Source organism: Halichoeres trimaculatus, unplaced genomic scaffold, assembly GCF_033239565.1.
Source record: "Halichoeres trimaculatus isolate MK-OKI-2021-1 unplaced genomic scaffold, fHalTri1.1 fHalTri1_scaffold_10, whole genome shotgun sequence".
Classification (NCBI taxonomy): domain Eukaryota; kingdom Metazoa; phylum Chordata; class Actinopteri; order Labriformes; family Labridae; genus Halichoeres; species Halichoeres trimaculatus.
In genome coordinates this window covers 23213086-23234032 of record NW_027437187.1, presented here as the reverse complement: position 1 = coordinate 23234032, position 20947 = coordinate 23213086, and the positions used below count along the sequence as shown (strand labels likewise).

The 20947-nt window shown below is 40.8% G+C and overlaps 3 protein-coding genes across 4 annotated transcripts in view; 2 read left to right on the top strand and 1 right to left on the bottom strand.

Moving 5' to 3' along the window:
• Positions 1-1077: 1077 nt before the first annotated feature.
• Positions 1078-5485, bottom strand: LOC141796238 (zona pellucida sperm-binding protein 4-like). Its single transcript, XM_074677225.1, has 9 exons — positions 5468-5485; positions 3332-3776; positions 3025-3209; positions 2832-2929; positions 2382-2539; positions 2114-2306; positions 1642-1828; positions 1460-1535; positions 1078-1166 (listed from the first exon to the last, which is right to left on the bottom strand). The coding sequence occupies exons 1-9, from the start codon at positions 5483-5485 to the stop codon at positions 1078-1080; spliced, it is 1449 nt and encodes a 482-aa protein (XP_074533326.1).
• Positions 5486-6541: 1056 nt separating this feature from the next.
• LOC141796491 (zona pellucida sperm-binding protein 3-like) lies at positions 6542-9433 on the top strand. The gene is made up of 8 exons (XM_074677650.1): positions 6542-7012; positions 7113-7231; positions 7413-7516; positions 7926-8103; positions 8196-8313; positions 8391-8473; positions 8559-8725; positions 9369-9433. Exons 1-8 carry the CDS (start codon positions 6542-6544, stop codon positions 9431-9433), a joined length of 1305 nt encoding a protein of 434 aa, XP_074533751.1.
• Positions 9434-10561: 1128 nt separating this feature from the next.
• Positions 10562-20947, top strand: part of mapk8ip2 (mitogen-activated protein kinase 8 interacting protein 2) — a 31251-nt gene continuing 20865 nt past the window's right edge. For both annotated transcript variants that reach the window (XM_074677285.1, XM_074677284.1), the window contains exon 1: positions 10562-11052. In XM_074677285.1, coding sequence (XP_074533386.1) covers positions 10988-11052 — 65 coding nt within the window. In that variant the 5' untranslated portion in view covers positions 10562-10987. The remainder of the gene's footprint in view (positions 11053-20947) is intronic.

Genomic DNA, 20947 nt, shown 5'->3' with positions numbered 1-20947 from the left:
ACACCATCTACTGTCACTTTCTACTGCTTCTTTCGGTAGCCGGAAACGCCCTTGCCACTGCACAACAATGCGGAAGCAATCTGTGCATAGAGCCTACAGAGCAGGGATCTCCAACTCCTACCCTGGAGGGCCGAGAGGCTGCAGGTTTTCCTTCCAACCAAAAACTTCACCAGCTGATTTCACTGATTACCTCACCTTCAAGTAGAGAGCAGGGACTAATCAATGAAATCAGCTGCAATTCATACATACATAAACACACATGTTGTACACACACACACACACACACACACACACACACACACACACACACACACACACACACACACACACACATATATATATATATATATATATATATATATATATATATATATATATATATATATTCATATGTGTGTGTGTGTGTGTGTGTGTGTGTGTGTGTGTGTGTGTGTGTGTGTGTGTTTGTGTGTGTGTGTGTGTGTGTGTGTGTGTGTGTGTGTGTGTGTGTGTGTGTATAAAAAAGAAACACAAAAAAAGTCTTTTACGGAGATCATCAAACTTTTTTCCCCAAGGACACATGGAACAACAATTACAAAGTGTTTACATGTGCTACATTAAAGTATTACAAAGTCCTCCTTTATCAAGCTATTTATTTCATATTGTATCAATCATAGCTTGCAATTTGAAGGTGGCACTTGGATTGGTCATCAGGACCAAGATGATAGGAGATAAGTGCCACCCCTGACCAACCCCTGGATGTGGCCCTGGATTTGCCCCTGGCTAAAAAATATTACTTTCACACACACACACACACACACACACACACACACACACACACACACACACACACACACACACACACACACACACACACACACACACACACTGAGGGAGAGAGTACAGTATTGGTCTTATTCTTGTGCTAAATCTGCATGGTCAAACTGTATTCACTGTTAGATTGATGTTTTATGACAGTAGATCACACACTGAGCTTTTTGCATATTTATTTGAAACTCATTCACATTTGTCAGCTGGAACTGAGTACAGAGATTTCCTGAGAAAGGTTCTGTTTGGGATGTGTTACTGACTATGAATTCATTGGTTCACAAAGATAAGCTGCTGACTGCTAACCACTGTAGCCTCAGGTCTCTGGCTGCCTTTGGAGGAAGCACCAATTTCTCTCCCTGTGTGGATAAAAATACCACAGATAAGTTCATGACATACTTACGATTGAGTGAAACACAAGAAATATGTATGCAGTATTTGTAAAATCAATGCATAATAAACTTTCTATATTACTTAACTCGTTAAATAGCTTACAAATGAAGCCTTTGAGCCATCAGCTGCTGACCGCTAACTATAGTCTTACTTTCTTTAACACTGGGCATGACTTGTATCTGTCGTAATCAAAAACAGGTGCAACTAATGAGAAACACCATACTGCTAGTGGCAGCAAAATGAAAACTACGCTACTCACTCTTTCTGAAGCACCTAGGTTCACAGTTGTTTCCAAGAGATGGTTGGCACACTGCTGCATTGCAATGGATATACACCTGGCCAAAAAAATGTATATTTATATTACAATCATATGTAAGGACACATGAAACCTGAATACAAAGGCTAAAAAATGAAGTATTCTCTGTGGAAGGATTTCTGTACCTTTTCCTTCAGAGGTGTCATAACCTCTGGATCTGCAGCCCCACCTTTGCCAGGATCAGCAGCTCCAGTGGCTACAAATGTGAACATCTTGAAAATAAAACGCCTGTGGTGGGTTGGGTACATGAGTCCTGATGAGGCATCCACAGGGGACAGGGTGGCCAGGTAACGGTCATCCCGATAAGGGCAGCTGTAGAAAAGAGGGCGAGGGTGAGATAGTCATAGAGTGAAGCATAAAATACTGATCATACTCTACCGGTTAAAAGTTATACAACACCCCATTTTTCCTGTTTTGCCATTTTAATCTATTAATTGGGCTCAAACTGCTTGAATTTAATAACTAAAATATGGGAGGATTGGGATGTTTTAAAGCTTTTGACCTGTAGTGTATATTTTAGAGTAAGGCCAAAACTCAGGGGAGGATAGTGATTCAGTAAAGTGCCATAGATTATGCCAGACAACCATTTACTCTTACCCATCAATCAGCAAGTCCCACTGTGGTAGACTATGAGGATAGGGATCAGCTGTTGCCCAGCATCTTCCAAGAGTCAAAACAATGTTGGGATCAGTCCTCTCTAGCATTCGGACCTCAACGTACACAGGATCCCTGAGCACCTTTGTGACAGGATAGTCGGAGTCTGCATAAAAGGAGTTGTAGGCCACCTCCTCTGCACAAGCAGAAAGACTGGTTGGTGAAACAGTCACATTCAAATGACAAGCACAACCCCTCCTTCAACACTAACCTTCCACACAACCCTTGGTCGTACACTGTCCATTAGCCAGCCTGAGCTCTACACGCAAGGGTCCAGGAGCGGCAACCGGTGGTGGAGGAGGAACCAGGCCAACTTCAATGACCAAAGCTTCCACTGAGGTACCAATGTATCTACACTGGACCATCAACCTGAGAGAGGAAATTCACAGTCAGAAAACCATGAGTGGAGTTCAGTCTGAAAAGGTGTTCAGATTGAGTCACATACAGGTATAACAGAGGGAATCTGGACAGTTTTCATAAAAAAAACATCCTTCAGAATCAGGGATGAAAATCAATGGAAAGAATTTAAGTTAAGTATTTTTATGTGTGGCCCGGTACCAATTTACCCACGGACCGGCACCGAGGATTGGGGACCACTGGCTTAGTCCACTGTGATCATTGTGTTGAGGTCATCTTTGTTTACAGACAGACAATCACTTACTCATAGTGACTGTCCCTGGTAATGGCTCCAAAAGGTCCAACAGCAACCTCATATGAGGATGACATCCTGTTCTCATAGATTAAGACACCAGGCTCCTCCTACAGTGTATTAGCATCATTTGAATATATATGAATAACTGCTTTTTCAAAGAAAGTACAAATAAAACTCAAAAATTAAACAAAACATTTCCTACCCTCATGACAGTGCCACAGGCTGTGACAGGGAACTGGTAGATTGCAAAAGCTGAAGTTGTGCCAACAGGGTTGCAGTTTTGATCATTGCCATAGAAAGAAATTGTCTCCAAGTCGATGTTAGGAAGGGTGGCATCTTTGGCTACTACAACAATAAATTGCGCGTCCTTGGTGCATTGAAGAGTCACTAAAAACAAGAAGTAAATAAAGACCAGTGTTGATGCTCCACTATTTCATTACATTTCCCGTTAATGAAAAATAACAAAAAATGAATAAATCATTGTAAAAAAAAAAATCAAAAGTACTCACCAGCTTTGCCATAATAGCACATGCGTCCATCGAAGCAGCAGTTAATAGATTCACAGTCTGAGGCAGGGATGCCAGGAACACCACACTGGACCTTGTAGTTTTCCTGGACCTCACAGGTGTGAAACGTCTCAACAGGACGCTGAGGCTGCTGAGGTGTGTACTTTTGAGGGGGCGCTTGGTATTTAGGAGCCTGTGGCTGCTGTGGTGGCTGGAATTTAGGAGCCTGTGGCTGCTGTGGTGGCTGGTATTTGGGAGCCAGGGGCTGTTGGGGCTGTTGAGGCCGCTGAGGCTGCTGAGGCTGCTCAGGCTGCTGAGGCTGCTGAGGCTGCTGCGGCTGCTGCGGCTTAATGAAATATTGAGCATCAGCCAGAAAGCCCAGCAGGGCAACAGCCAGAAGAAAATTACAAATCAATTTCATTGTTATGGTTTCACAGCAAAGAGTGATCTGTAAAAACCCCAGATGCTGTGAAAAGAATTCTGCAAATACGGGGACTTTTATAAGGTTTTGGCTGAGCCTGCAGCGGAACTGTTACATTTTATTTGCTGTCCGCTGCTGCCAATCAAATGATCCAGTTACTGATTGGTCCATGGAGCTACACTGCAGATTAAGAGGTAATGTTAAAAAAGTGAATTGTGGATAAACTACAGTTGCAGCAAAACTTAATTGTACATGACCTAACAAAAAGCATGCTGTGATACATTTCAAATTGAGACAAGGATTATGATTGTACTAGTTAAAGATCAATTAAATGTTAGCCACAAACGTCACACTGTTATTGATTTGTGCTGAATAAAATACCAGCTTGTTCCAAGAAACTGTCACAGGGTCTGTGTGTCCTACAATGTGAAGGTCACACTGAGCGCCCAGACCAAACAAATATCTCTTATCTTTTTTTGTCTTCACTTTTTCTACAAGGTAATACACAACGAAGGGCATTCATGACAAAATGCTGCAAAGATCCACCATGCCTGACATGTTGACTTATGCATTCTAGGAATCTTACTGCAAAGCTTCACCTAATACATTCCTGCTAATGCCATTGAGAAGCTCATGCTCCTGCTGCCAAACAACAGTGAAGACACTGATTCCCACACCCAGCTCTGGACATAGAGTCCTGTCCATGCAATTGAGCTGCAGCAAAAGACAACTTTTCACTTTTCATTTCAGCCAGATGCACCCTTACTTAGCTGGTTAGGATATTAAGTCAAAAATGCGACCTATGACACATTTCTGAGGTCTTGTTCCATGTTCCAACAGCTTTTGTAATCTTGGCAACTGCTGAAATATCCAGCTGAAAGCCACTAGTTCTCAGGGTCGCTCTTTAAACTCTAACATCAGCTGACAAAGACAGTCATACTGGGCTCAAAGGAGATCAATGTTAAGGAGTAAATGAACCATGTGAATTACAGTTGTGTATGATTTTACTGTTGAAAGGAGGGTAAAATAAAAAAAGAAAAGAAAAATTTGATATTTGGGAAATGGCATCCCCAGACCAGGGGATCTCTAGGGGAAGATTAACTCCATAAGAACCGAGTTTTGACCCTGGTTTCTGCTGGATAAATTCAGAAAGTTCCTTAAAAGAACTCTGTTTCCTGGGGAAGTTTCTGCTGTTAACAAGCCCTAAAAGTTCAAGCCTTAGAAAAGGACAACTATCATTTTCATGCTGAAGTAAGCTCCTACTTCTTCAGCAGCTTCCAGAAACAAAATTTTCTTCCTAGACTTAACACAGGACTTTTCTTTTTGTTGAGTCCTGTTTTTCCTACTGAACGACCGCAACATCCCTCATTCTTGCCGCCAAGAGCAACAAACTGAATCTCCTGCACCAAGCTCCAGTAAAAGAGGCTTGTTCATTCAACAATTTGAAGCAGTTCTGTCTCTGCAAGAAAATATTTTCCTGCTGTGAAAAAATGACTTTTGTTCCTGTGCCAAGGTGATTGTATATACAACCACAATGCTTCTCCAGATCTAGCCTGATAATTAAAATAAAAGCAATGGGCTACTTTTGAATTCAATTCAAGTTTTGAGGATTTGTTAGAAATCTTGCTCTGTTTGCAATGAAAACTAATTATGGACACTTTATACGCTTTGTAATGCAAGACAGCAGCTCTCTGGTGCTTGTGTTTTAAGTAGCTCACTGCACTGCTTCCTTCCATTGTGTAAAAGATTATTTTAATTCCATAATGAAAAACTATGACCAAATAGGAATATGTTTTCATCAGCTATAATCACTGAATCACTGAAACCTAAAACTGTTTGATTTTACCAGAGGAGTGCTGATCGGTGGACTTAAAAAAAAAAAAGGACTTTGGCAAGACAAAGAGTTTTAACCAGTGATTTCAATGAAAGATAAACCAAACAAGGTTTATAGCGTTCGTATAACTCATTCTGGCTACATATTTGAGACTCACTTTGGGACAGAAGCTGATAAAGTTTTCTTGGCTGGGGTTATGCTTATCAGGTTTGTCTGGGAAAATGGCCAAGAGATTGGGAGGGAATGAAATGTAAGTTGACATGAATCCTGAATTTTTAAATCAGTGTACATTTCACCTTTTTCACAGCACCTTCTGAACTGTGCAGATCATTTTTTGTCCTTCCTGTGCCATGGGCCCCCTTAACAGCTGACGCAAAGCTCAGTGGGGGTGACAGGATGCTTAAAAGCCCTCTGCACCCTCATACTTTACACCAACCCCATACCCTGTGAAACAGAAGCCCAGCAAACAAAAACGGACTTTGGTAAAACGAGTACTTTGACATGTGATTTTGAGGTCAGGTGCACCTTACCCAGGGTCAACATAACTTTTGTGGTCACAACTATCAAACATCTGTTAGGCCAACAACCTTGACATCTCTGACAAAAACTCAGTCATAGAATACAGTGATTTCTGATATCAACTGCAGGTATTTTAAGAACCTTTTTGTAATATCTTTATTCCAGTCACATTTTATGGCATCAAAGAAAAGAAAAATTTAATTTTATATGAGGATGCCTAACCACAGCTGTTAGCTCACTTTTGGTCAGCAGCTGCTAAGATTTCATTGGCTCAGGTATATGCTCATCAGATCTGTCTGGAAAATGGCCATCTGAAGAGGGGGAGTGGGGGCAGGAAGTGAAAGTAAACACACACCCTGACTTATAAAAGTAGGTGCACATTTTTCACCTCCCTTACAGCACCCAGTGAACTGTGTAGATCATTTGTTGCTGTGAAGCCATGTTGATGAAGTCTTTTGCTGTGTGCCTTGTGGCTCTGGGCCTGCTTGGCAGCATCTGCCATGCTCAGTGGGGACCTCCTGATGCTTACAAGCCTGCAACAACTAGATACCAAAAGCCAGCAGCCCCCCCTGTGAATCAGGAGCCCAGCAAACAGGTGCCTCAACAGACCCAACAGTCAAAGCAGAGTTTTGAGATTCCACTCACTTGGGCATATCCTGAAGATCCCAAACCTGAGCCTCAACCAGAAGTCCCCTTCGAGCTGAGACACCCTGTTGCTGCTGCAACTGTTGCCGTCCAATGCAGAGAGAGAGATGCGCATGTGGAAGTCAAGAAGGACATGTTTGGGATTGGACAGTTCATCAACCCTGCTGACCTTACCCTGGGAACCTGTGGTGCTATGGCAGAGGACAGTGCTGCCCAAGTGTTGATTTTTGAATCTGAACTGCATAACTGTGGCAGCTCACTAATGGTAAGCTCATTAAGAAACTGCTCACCAAAAATGACTTAGTACTAAGAAAACAAGTTACTGTGTAATGGATTTGTCTGAAATAAATACATTTATTTTATAGATGTCAGAGGACTCCCTCATTTACACTTTCGTTCTGAACTACGATCCCCAACCTGTTGGGGGTGCCCCTGTGGTGAGGACCAGTAAAGCTGCTGTAATTGTGGAGTGTCACTATCCGAGGTAGCTAGACTGTTAGACTGAAGTGTTTTCAAAGGAGGAAAACTGAAAAATCTACATAAAATAAGTGTTAAACTGAGATACATTCTGTTAACACTGGCCCAAGAAAATCCAAGACAGTGTTCATTAATCTCAGAATTTGTTTAGTTTTCTGCATTTTAAGAAAACCTCTGTAAACATTCAGGAAGCACAATGTGAGCAGCCTTCCTCTGGACCCTTTGTGGATCCCATTCTCTGCAGTCAAGGTGGCGGAGGAGTTCTTATACTTCACTCTTAAACTCATGACTGGTGAGTTGAAAAAATGTTTTTCTGCATGACACATCTTGTGAAAGGGTAACTGCATGGGTAAAAAGTTTATTCAGTCAAACAAAGACAAACTGTACCTCAAAAACAAACCGGGCACAATGTAGAATTTGGGTTAGATTTATTGTCACATTTTTTACTGCCTGTATGAATGACACAAAAAACAACGCAGCTGAATCAGCTACAAGTAGCTACAAGTTAGTAATTATTTGAAGCTGTTTCAGTTTTTAAAATATACCAAACATTAGCACATATCAGCTATCTTTGATATATATCACTAATTAATGAGATAAACAGCTCCTTAAAGACCCAGCAGTGCGCTTTTCTTTGTCTTCACAGTTTTTCGTTTAAACCTTCTTGAATCTCTGATTAGTGCGATGATCTCACTGTGCAGATGACTGGCAATTTGAAAGGCCAAGCTATCAATATTTCCTGGGTGATATGATTCGTATTGAGGCAACTGTCAAGCAGTACTTCCATGTACCCCTGCGCGTTTACGTGGACAGCTGTGTTGCAACCCTTGCACCTGACATGAACTCCAACCCCAGATATGCCTTCATTGAGAACCATGGGTAAAACGGTTTGACGTTTTTCTTAACGTTCAACACAGGCAAGCATAAAACCTTTGTCTGTCTATAATGTTACTTTGTGGCTTTTCCTACAGGTGTTTTGTTGATGCTAAGATCACAGGCTCCGAATCTAGGTTTATGGATCGCACTGCAGAGAACAAGATCCAGTTCCAGTTGGAGGCCTTCAGGTTCCAGGGTGCTGACAGTGGACTGGTCAGTATGATACAGTGTGATGTAAAATTTCAGCTCTAGGATGATTGCACCTTCATAAAACCTTGTTCTTTCCACAGCTCTACATAACCTGCCACTTGAAAGCTACATCTGCTGCCTATCCCATTGACAATGGCCACAGAGCTTGCTCCTATACAGGGGGGTGAGTCTGAGTGAGTGTGTGTACATTTTTACATAACAAGGTAGGAACTGAAGAATTTGCACTTTATTCTCACTGTACTTTCCAGCTGGAGGGAAGCCAGTGGTGCTAATGCAGCTTGTGGCTCCTGTGAGTCTGGTGAAGCACTTGGATCCTCAAACAGTGGCAACAGTGGCACGGATGGTAGCTGGCCTGGGGCATCGACTGTTGTGGCTTCTCCAGGAAGGAAGATCCGTGATGTCTCTAAAAGTGAAGGTATTCTCTTCAAGCTTTTGTGCGAGTGGTTACATTATGTGGAGGGCTTTCAAACAAAGCAATGAAAACTGTCACAGTGACACTCAGCCATCCAGTGGGAGGGCAAAAAGAAACAAAAGCACCCTCTGAAATCAATCACATTTGAGCTGTTTAAACAGCCGTCAAACCTCATGAATCCCATGACCACTGTTAAATTCATGTTGATCCAGGTCTGTTAAATCAAGTCACTCACACACAAACATGTAGCAACTGACAAAGTTTCAGATAAAATTGAATTCCTGTAATCACATATTAACCTGTGTGCTGCCATTTTAGTGGTTTGGGGGATGGTTGAATGTGTGAAAAGGTCTAAAGTCAGGCTTAATGTGATAACTATGATGGTTTTCAAATCTGAAAACATTACAGTAGGACATGTTCAGCGTTGAATGGACAAAATGACAATTATGCTAAGGTAAAAAAAAAAAAAAAAAACCCTAAATGAAGAGTCCAAATCTCAAAAACTTAAACTTAATGAGACAGTTGAAAAATACCATTGTAAGGAGGTACCTGTCTTACCAGCAGTAAGACACCTTGTGATCATTGACCCTTGTGAGCATAAACATTATCTCAACATTAACATACTCTACTAATTCTCTTTCCTCAGAAGTCGAATGGGAAGGTGATGTCACCCTGGGTCCCATTCCCATTGGAGAGAGAATAATCGCTTAACTCAGTTTGCAATTTTCATGGCTCTGATTAACAAAATAAACCTTATTAATTGATTCATACCTCTCTGTATGTTTTTTCTTCTTCTGTTGTTTATGTTTTTAGTACTGTTTGAACAAATGAACTAAGCCCATGAACTCAAAAAGATGGGGCCAAAATTTGACATGAAACTTTCTTTCCATCAGGTTCCAGATATCAAAGTCCTTTATATGAAAGTGTAACTTGTTTATGTTTTATCTTTTGTAATAACAAGCCCTCATCTACTTTATCAACTGTAAATCCCTCTGTGATGATGATACTGAAAATTTAATCTGATAAAGGCCTGTGTTATACACTACAGAGAATTTTTGAAGAAATGAACAGAAATAATCAAGAGTTTTTTAAACATAGTAAAAAAATATGTTGATTTAAATAAATAAATTGTAATGAGCTTTTCTCTTGCTTACTCTATGTTCTGTGAATAAATCGATGCACGCTGTGTAAATCGTACTAACATAATTTTACACATTGAATGAAGATATGCCGCCCCCCTGTGGCATGAATGGTACATTTCAGCACTACAGGCAGTGAACAGCTCCTCAGGGTGCCCACTTTGGACACAGAGCGACCCCCTCACTCTCCCTGAATGTCGCTTTAAAACTTTATCGATATTGATCAATGAGGGGAGGCTGATTGTATTGTAACAAAAGGGTATCATAACCACACATTAACTTTACTCGAGTATGTTTTGTATTAAAACACCCCACAGAAAATTTCGAATTATTTTAATCTCGCCTTCTTATTGTTTTCGTCTCATCTTTATAACTCGTTTAGAATTCCCAGTTCTTAGTTTACATCTTTGACTTTTTCCCTTCTATAATCGTTTTTTTTTTATTATTAGTATTCATGTCTGGTGATGCTCTGCAGACAGAACAAAATAAGTGATAATTTGATCCACACCGTAGACTCCTGTCAAACAATAATGTCATGTTTTTTCCCCGTACGCGTTATGAAGTAGCCTACCTATAACTTGTTTGGTTGCTGCCTGCATCTAGTCAAGAAACCCTGGCTGCTCATACGGGAATGGCACTGACGTTACACTGCTCCACACCCCCTCCCCTCCCCTTCCTCTCCCTCCTCCTCCTCTGTCTCTGCTGTCTCCGCACTGCTGGCCCGTATCCGTTGTGTGTCACAGGCAGCATCACAGCAGCAGCAGCAGCTGCAGACATTTGACGAAGAAAAACACGGACGCGACAACTGCTCTTCTGCTTCGCGTGGATGTACTAGGGGTGGGGGGAAGATACGATCGTACCGAAACCTCCGCGTTGCTGTGCAGTATCTTTGAGCATCATCCCTGCCTCTACACCCCCTCCTTCTTTCCCTGCCTGTGTGGATGGTTGACTGCAGATTTGATGGTGCTGAGCAGGCTCGTCTGATTGAGGCTTGCGGCCAGGGGGGGCATCTGTGGGGCCGCAGAGACACAGAAAGCTCCGTGGCTGTCATTTGCCCTGTGTCTGTGAATGGACTGCGCTCCATCCGTGATTTTCTGCAGTCTCTCTGAGTCATTTGTGGAAGAAGATGGCGGACAGGGCTGAGATGTTTTCACTCTCCACTTTCCATTCCCTCTCTCCCCCTGGATGCAGGTAAGAGCTCACATGCACAGCGGCAGAGGAGGGATAACGGGGCGGTGCGCATACTGTTGAAGATTAGTGGTGACACCAAAGATAAGGAATGTATTTGTTCTGTTTGATGACAACAGTACATCACACAGTCTCTCCTATCTGTAGTTATCGATATTTTAATTAACCTGACAGGCCTGTATCTGCTTCAATGCGCGCCTATAGGTGCCAAACAAGGCCGGCTGTGTGTTTCAGAAATGATATGACCTTGGAAGACGGCTTATTTTCTAATGTTAGCTGGGCTGAGTCCTCTGAATGTGAAAAGGAAGGGAATAGTTAAAAAATGGCAAATGATTGATCCTGAGCAGTCGCGACAGGCACCCGCCTTGCGCATTCTCCGTGTGAGGCCCACGCCCTGTTGAGTCCAGCCCAGGCAAGGGCATGATGCTGAACAATGATTTACGGAAGTCCTCTTTATATTACTGTTGGTTTTAACGTCTCTGATGTGACCTCAGCGACACAATATGACAATTCCTGCCTGCGTTTTCTCCTCTCCGCACGACTGTAAGTGGGAGATGAATAGCGGTCACAGAGATATCTGGTTAATTTTCCTATTGACGTTGCTGATGTTTTGTTTCTCTGTCGTTGTGTTTTTTTGTCATCCTTTTTGGTGCTACTTAGGCCTGGGGCATATTGAGAAACTTGGGTATGATTTTGAAGAAATAGTGTCAACAAGAATGCTGCAGTATAACATTTAATGCCTTAAAGCAGGAATATGTTGTAGAAATAGAGTTTATGTCACGTGTGATTTGATTCCAGTAGGACTTTTATACTGTAGGAAAAACCTTAAAGACCACTGGACGAATAAACAAAATATGTTACTAAAACATACTTTTAACTCCTGCCTGCATAAAGGGCAGACAATCTGCAACCTTCATCACAACATTTCATTGTTCTATGTCTGCCTCCACATGTTCCCTGTTCTAATACCGTTCAATCACATTAGTACACCAGGTCCCAGAGGGCTTTGTATTCCAACTCATGCACTTATGTAGGATTAAGTTACATACACTTGCTTTGTCCCATGGATGGATCATATCTGATCAATAGAGGAGATTTTTAACATGACACCCAGTGACCTTAGAACTAAGAGCAGAGATCATTACTTCAATATGTAAAACTGACTTCCTAATGACTTTATTGAATTAGACCCAAAATCCCAGCTTCATCACAATATATCTAATTGGTATAATGTGGATGTTAGGAAGCATGTGCTGAGTGTGTAGATACCTTGTCAAGACTGTTAATTATTTTCAAATCACAGATCAGGTATGTTGAACATACAGCAGACAGAGACGAGACACCTCTGTTAGGCAACATGCTTTTTCTATCACAGTGCTCACATTAGTGTGCTCCATCTGTGCATGTTGTCTTACCAGTATGTTTGTATTTAAGCATCACTATCCTTGTGTTTTAGTGCCTGGCAGTTTCACAGATGAAACCACCGGTGGTGTGACGGTGTGTGTGTGTGGTTGCACTAATCTGCCTTACATAACCCTAACAGTGCTTCCAGTGGGCAACATAATCCATAATAGAGCCTTTCTTTTGTCCCCAAAATTTATGACAGTGATTTCTCCAGTTCTGAGGGAACACTCTCTCCACCAGGAGGATAAATCTGCGCAGAGGAAATGTAACAACACATCACGTTACATGTGTTGCTAAGAGAGGATGTGGACGTCTGTCTTAAGGCTGTGTGTAAACATTTCAGTTTCCCCCATCAAGGTTTCTTATCATGGAAATATGGTGTGGATGAAAAACTGGAAGGAAAACATTGCTGTGTTTTATTTAAACCTAAAAATATAATCATTCAATAACCGTGTTCCTGAGATTACTTCAAATAAAAATGTTGTAACTTTAGATAAGTAGAAAGTTAATTAAGCTCACCCAGCAAACTGCAATTAAAAATGAATTCATCAACCGGTTGATCAGCACTAACTTCTATGGCTATCTCCAAAGTCAAAACATGATCATTGAAGTAATTTCATTGCATACGGTGTACTGTTTATAGTTTATAGGGAGGAGAAAAAAAAGTTGGTGTATTGAAGTATCAGGATTTTTTTGTTCATTTTTTTTTCTTTTTTTATATAAGACCTTCATTTTGGTCTTTGTTTATAAGTTGAATTGGAAAAAACTTGAGATCACATGTAATGTGCATTTTTGGGGAAGATTTGGCTCCTGGTATAGTCTGTAGACAAAATCATCATTATTCATCTTTTTCACATCGCCTGTTGTAAAAAAAAAAAAACAACAACTATAAATGTACCCCTAACTATAAATGTAAAAAATACTGAAGAATCGCAATAGAATTGGCACCCCCAAAATTGTAAAAGAATTGAATTGAGAGAAAAGTATATCATCCCAGCCCTACTGTTTATACCACTCTGTCCTGCCAGAGGCATGGTCGTACTTTTTGACTGCAGTGGCCAAACTGAGGCCCTTACTTTTGCAGAGATGTGGCACAGATTAGGAGTTTCATCTTTAAAAAAAATGTCACAGTCATAGTCTTGATACACTATTTGATTTTAAAAAGTTACTGAACAAACTGGCAGCATTTAAATCTACTAAACCTATTTCTTAAGACACTTTAAAAAAAATAGTCGCTTGTCCAGAGTCACCAGTTAAAGCACAAAAAGAGAAAATGTTGCACACGAAATTCAAAGCAGCCACTAGCAGCCTGTTCAAACTCAAATGGCCGATCATGATTTAGATTTTCAGGTTAAAAAAAAAAAAAACACACAGTCAGAGACATTCACCAGCTCTTGCAAACTGTTGAAAAAAAACAAAACAAAAATAATCTTCTCATTTCAGCCAAGCATTCAGTATGAAATCCCAGCTGTTTCCAGTAGTACATCAATATTTTAAAACGATACAACGCTGGCAGTAAACACCCATCTTCTTCATCCCTTCTATCCCTCCACTCGTGAATCTAATTTGTTCAGCCGTCAATGTTCCACTTTTCTCTCTGACTCTTTGAAGGCTGATTAGAAGTTGGATGGAGGGAAGTGAGGGGTGGTGGGTATGGTAACCATGGGGTAAGAGGCTTAAATCCAATAGAGATTCATTTTAGCTCAAGCGTTCCATCTCTGCCTCCCTGCTGCTGGCTTCCTCTTCCTCACTCCTTCTGGTTTCACTCTTCATCTTTTCCTTTCTCTTTCTCAAAGTCTGAGACAAACACCCACAAGCCAATCTCTGCTGCAGCTGTTGCTATAGGTTGTTTCCCGAAAGTAATTAAACCAAACAAATTTACACAGAACATGATTTTTTTGTTGTTGTTGTTGACGCCATGATGGCACTGGGTGCATCCCATTTATCAGAAGCATTAGCATTGAATCTGATGATTCCATTAATCCAAATCCAACCAAAACAGCATAAAGTCATCTGGTCTGAGCAAGCCAATGCAATCTGTGCTTGTGGTTTTGATATGGTGTGATCTTCAGGCTGGAATATGACACAGAAGACAGAGACTAAGTGCTTCATTAGGTTAAATCCGTGACTCATGGGTGTGTTTCTGGGTGCGTATGTGACAATACACTCTGATGGTGGATGAAAAGCTCAGAGAATGGATCATCTTAATGAGTCAGGAGTGACCACATTGAGTGTCCTTGGCTTTTGGAGACGATGATGTCACAGCTGATGGTTAAAAGATGGCAGCAAGACCAAAACTGCACATCCACCCTTTGTCTCTGCAGCTATTTATACTTGCTTATAATAGTCTCTGTTATTGTTTCTTAGAGTTTTATTTTTGTCTCATTTCTTTTTTTTGATACAGACATCTGCCATTCTGCTTTCTCAGGTACAAAAAGCATTTTAGGTTGAGTGCTGTGTGCAGAGAATGTACGTGTGTGTTTCTGGTTCTATAATTGTGATTTAAGAGTATGGACACAAATTTTGTTTAACTTTGTTTTAATCAGTGTCAACGGAAAAATTTAAAGATTAGCTTTTATTGACACTAGATCAGGGACATGACATGACATGATTTAAAAAAAAATAATGTCTAATTGATCAAACATTTTCTCAGCTATTTTTTCAGCCATGGAACAGAGAAAGGGTCAGGGCCTGAGTTACACATCATCTTTTCCAACTTAAAGTCCTAAACCAAAAGAGAAACAGCACCATTTCACAAATGCTACTTTGGCCAGGCCCCTTTTGGAAATCAGATTTCAAAATATCAGTTGTGCTTCCTGGCTAATTATGTTTTAATAACTAGACAAAACATCCCCTATTCAGAGACAGAACATTGAGCCTTATATCTTTAAGTTTACCATGATAATTCCTCACCTTTAATCAGTGAGGAGGCTGAGTGACGTGTGAAGATAAACCCTGTTTAGATACATCAAGAAAAGATGATTGAGCTGGTTTGTCTATTCTTGGGTTGGAAACGTCAGCATATAAAAGATCACAAAGATCTAATAACTGTTAGATCCAACGTGGGCTGGAAAGATTATTCAAACCTATGATGGAAAGGAGAAAACAAAAAGTAGCAGTCAGATCTGAAGACACACAGAGATGGTATCAAAACGTGAGCAGTGGCTGTGGATCAGGGTGTGACGAGTGCAGCAACACAAGCAGCATCAGTGAATGGTAATTTTGTGCTGACTTGTTTTCTTGCGGTTGTATTCCCTTTTTGCTCAGCAGGAAAAAGATAGAGGCGGATGGGATTCAAAGCTCTTTTCGTGCATAGTTATAGAGATGCTGTAAGGATAAGGACTTTTTTTTCCCAGGTTAAAGCTTCTGCTTCAATCTTAGTGAACCACATACAAAGGGCTTCATGGTGCTGTGTTGAATAAGCAGCAAGAAACAGAACTTGGTGTGATGGAGACTGCATGCTCACTAGAATGCTGCTTTAATGCTCTGCAGTGGTGGCTGCCTCTCGCTGTGAGACGTAGAATCTGAAACTAAAATTAAACAGATTATGGTCTGCAGAAAACATCAAGGAAATGCTTGAAAGGCCCAGAATAGAATAAAGGACTGATAAGATAGTTGATCTTATCAATGAGATGATGAAGTGCGGGTGTGCATTTTGTGTTTTAGGGTAACTTCTGGAGTCAGTCTTTGTGAGTTTTTTCCTGTCCTGGCAGCTTTTTACTGACATGTATTTCTAGGGTTTTGCAGTTTAGGGGAAATGGGGCCACACTCTGTTGTGGTAGGCAGAGCTGAGCCACTGGAGAGCTCTAAGGAGATGAGCACACAAACAAAATGGAGGCAAGACACGGCAGAATGGGGAGCAATAGATGCTGTGAGTGAAGGAATAATGAATGAAAGAAAAGGGATTAACAAAATACAGAAGTCCATCAATAGAGGCTTATTTAATTTAGTTTGTATCAAGTGTTTTGGAGCAAGACAACTGTGTCTCTTTTATTTAGATTACTGGTATTCCTTGTTTAGTCTTCTGCCTCCATCCTAATACAGACCAAGACTGTGTAAGGTTGTTTGTGGAGCTACAGCATTTAAAAAATAAAACATGACACCATCAGCTTTACTTTGGATGGTTCATTCTGCAACATTTCTACTGTTTGAGTTAAGTTTGAGTAGTCAAATTACACCCCACTATAGGGGAATGGGATGGGAGAAAGACCGTAAATAAAACTAATTTTGGATATGTGTTGTAATTACTTTCATGACCATGTAATAATAAAACATAATATGCTTCTGCTGGTCAGGCCTTACATGAAATCTACTGCATCACTCATCTTGGCTGTAAAGAAAATGTTTTTTTTTGCCTTTAAGTGAGCAAAGGCTTTTTTCTATTCCATTTCACTTTTTATTTCAGTTTTTCCATTTGGGAAGCCCTTTGACCGTCATTTTTCCATTTCCTCCCCATCTCTACTGCTCCTGATTATATTGTTTCTATTCCCAATGTCTCCAGCACTTTTTACCACCTTCCAGAAACCATAGAACAGGATCTAATTCTGCTGGTGTGGTGGCGACAGCTGCCTTGGATACAAGACACTGGTGTGGTGTTTTTCCACACACACACACACACACACACACACACACACACACACACACACACACACACACGCACACACGCACACGCACACGCACACGCACACGCACACCTAGACATACAAATGTAGCTTCCCTGAAGATTTTAATGGCTGAAAAGCTCATTGGCGACCTCATTTCCTGCTTGAATGATTTTGACGGATGGGAAATGAGTCTTTCTGTGTTTGCATCCTTACAGGATGCTCTCTATTCCCTCACACTTATATATGGGATGGGTACTGAATTAGGTACTTTCAAGGGCACTGACCAAATTTTGTCTGTAGTACCAATTCACACAAAATCAAAAGGCACCATGTTTCGGCACCTAAACACATCTTGACTGTAAGGGAGTGGAAGAGTAGGCTGGACATGAATACAGCATTACAAATTCATATACTCAGAAATAAACATGTTAAAATGTGCGATTTTATTATTAAACAAATAAATATTTATTACCACATAAACGCACAAAAGTACCAAAATTGGTACCGATATCAACTGCCAGGTACCCGGCATCAGTACCTCATCATTTCAAATGTGAAAGAGACTTAATCCATAATCCTATTTAAACAATGTTTTTGCCCATCATTTTAAAGCCTTGCATTATCATATATTTTATCTTTTGTTTTCATATTGGATGTCATGTTTGGAGTTGAAGGTAGTTCTGGAGAGGAGTTGGAGGAAAGCAAAGTTATGAAGACTAAACAGCAAGTGTAGGTTGCTTTAGCCTACAGGGGTGATGGATTTAATCATAAAATTTGGGTGTTAGCTGACCTGGGTGGTTTATTTACATTCATAAAAAAGCTTTGAGAGGGTGTAGCATGCAGCAGGTTTGCTGCTCACCCACAGAAATTTCTGGAGGAAGAGATACACTAAACAAACTGCAGCTTAACAGAGCTGATCTTCTGATCATCACAGCCTGTCCTCTGCTCTGTGGGAAACACCCATAGACTGTATAAAACATGGACATAGCCTCTGCAACGTCACCCGTTTGTTCCTGACACTTGAAATGAAGCCAATCCACGGATGCAGCCACATTTGTTATGACGCAGGCCTCGAACAGCTTCAGGGCGCTCATCAGTCACATGACCTGAGCTGTGTCTCTGATTAGACAATCAAACGATCCTAATAACTTCTAAACCACTGATTTGAAAAAAAAAAAAAATCACTCACTGTACAGTGTGTGCCGATAGGGAAATCAGCGTTTTAGACCCAAGCTATTTTTTGAACCGTGCTGTAAATATGGTTTTTAATACTGTAAGTCAGTTTTTATGGCTGGGTGTGTACATGACTTCCGGTCTTTCTGCAGCCAGCCTCAAGCAGATTCTCGATGAACAGCAACACTTTTACTAACTAGATGTTGCCCCTTGGAAACACCAGAACAGTAATCCTCACCCCTGGAGAGCAGACTTCTCAGGCAACACATTTGAATGCTACATACATAATAAAATATGCTATTCATTGAATATTTGTTGTAAGAAGACACATAAAAAGCACTAAAATCTCAAATACTTCTGTGAGGTTCAGTGACTGAATTAGTCTGGGATTTTCCAGTGAGCAGCTGAAAGCAGCTGTATCAGGCTGTAAACATGATCAGTTCTGCCACAAAGCATTTGATGCAACTCACCATACCCCCCAACTGCTTGTTGTTGTACACTGCTTTGAACAAAAGCAAAAAGTGAAGTTATTATTTGTAATATGGGGACCAAGGAGCAACAACTAGTGTACAAAAATGAAGCCTATGTGGAAGTGCTAAAAGAGCTTGATGCTGGCATGTACGGATGTCATGCACACACCCAGCAAAAAAAAAACTTTTACAGCAATAAAAAGAATATTTATAGACTGGTTCAAACCCTCATTTCGCTATCTGCACACACAGTTGGTGAGTGAATTTTTTCAACTCTGCAGTTTAGAAGTTATTAGGATCGTTTGATTGTCCAGTCAGAGACACAGCTCAGGTCATGTGACTGACGGGCGCCTTGTAGCTGCTCGAAAGGAAGCTCACAGGCGGCGTCATAACCATTGTGGCTGCGTCCACGGATTGACTTAATTTCACGGACTCAGGAACAGACGGGTGACGCGGAGACTACTTCCATGTTTTATACAGTCTATGGGGACTTGCTTATTGAGCTAGCCTCAAGTGGCTGCATGAGGAACTGTGGCTATGAACACTTGAGGCTTAAATTAACAAGTCATCCACTGGAGATGAGACTTGGTCACAAACTCACTGAAATCATTGTTTGGATCATTTTCATCATCAACCGTAGACTTGTGTTTCTGTTACTAGTATAAAAGGGAAGCTGATGTGCCCTACTGCATACTCTGTAGTGCATTGTGCAACTGTAATACATTTGAAAGATGTAAACAAACAATATGGTCCAACTGATATATGATATAGTTTATCCTAATTTACCTTGATTTGGCCAACTGAGTTTGGATTCACTCCAACTGCTCAGCATTTAATCAGGGAATGATTGGCTATGGAAAGGAGTTTTACAGTTTGATCCTATATAACTTATTGTCACAGTCTGATAAGAGGTTTAATCATATGTTGCTTTGTGTCCAATGATTATAGGTTATTTGAAATGACCAGTAGTTGAGGGAAGCAATTAGACACACATGGACTGCAGGGACACAGAGAAGCTCGAGGTTAATTATAAGTGGGTGGGAAGGGATCTGCCTCAGTTGCATTTTCACAGAGATGTCATTTTTCTCTCTAAGGAAGATTTAGCAGATATATTTTGTATTATGTAATTCCAGTAACATGCAAGGAAAATGTCAGCAGAAGGAAGTGGAGATGGGGAACACTTGACTGTAATACAGCTCAAAGTTGGACCTTTATTGTACTTGCTGTAGTTCAGCTGGTGTATGTTTCTCCACACATTAAAAAGGTTTCTACTCCAGATAAATATTGTATTTAACCTTTGAGCTCATGTTGTCCTGTTGTTATAAACTAAGAATAATTAGATGCACTGTGTCTTACTCTGTACATGTTTTGATCTGTTTTTTTACCCTGTCACTCTGCCATACCCAGATTATTATAATCCTCCATACAAGTGACCCAGTCAAGCTGCTGGTAATTGTTTACAGCTGCTGTTGACAATAACTGCGAACCAGAACAAACATTGTCTTCCCTTGTCCTTGCATCCTGCTACTTGCTTCCTGCAAAATCATAATCAACTAGAAGATCATGCTAATTTGCTGACTAAATTCTGCATGACCTTGCCCGGAGCTTACTGCCCTCCTATCCTCCCCCAACTAGACCCTGGACTCAGATCTCTGAGTAGGAGGATTTGTTGAAGTGCCCTTAGTATGGAGGTATGAGATATCATGTTATCAACCCAACTCGATTGAAGATTGTGTCTACAATACCTTAAAACCTTGCCATTCAAAGGGTTAGAGCCATCATGTTTCTGTGTTGGGAGTTTCTCTACCAGCTGAGTTGCAAAGGCCCAGGATGGTTTAAACATCAGTGCCTTTGAGTCAGTGCAGGCTATTCTGTAAACAGTGAAAGATCAATACATCTCCTATATTATATACAACATACATTAATAAAATAACAAGGAAAGTTTTGTCCTTTACTGCTCTACATTGTTTGTGTGGTGGGTTTGTCTCTAATGTCAGTGTCTTAAATTCTTTCTGCTTTGGAAGGCAGCTGTGTAATTGCAGTGTAGGTGGAGGTTTGCTAAGGGTTCAATGTGTTTATAATTAAGTGTCAGAGATAGTGGTTATCTTTAGTGGCTTTACTATCCTCATTTTTTTTCCACAGGGCTTATATATGTTTGTGTGTGTAGAGTTAAGATCTGTGTTTTAAGGATTCCAGTAGTTGATCCTTCAGAGTGGCCAAAATGCTGAGGAGTGTACCTGTACTGAG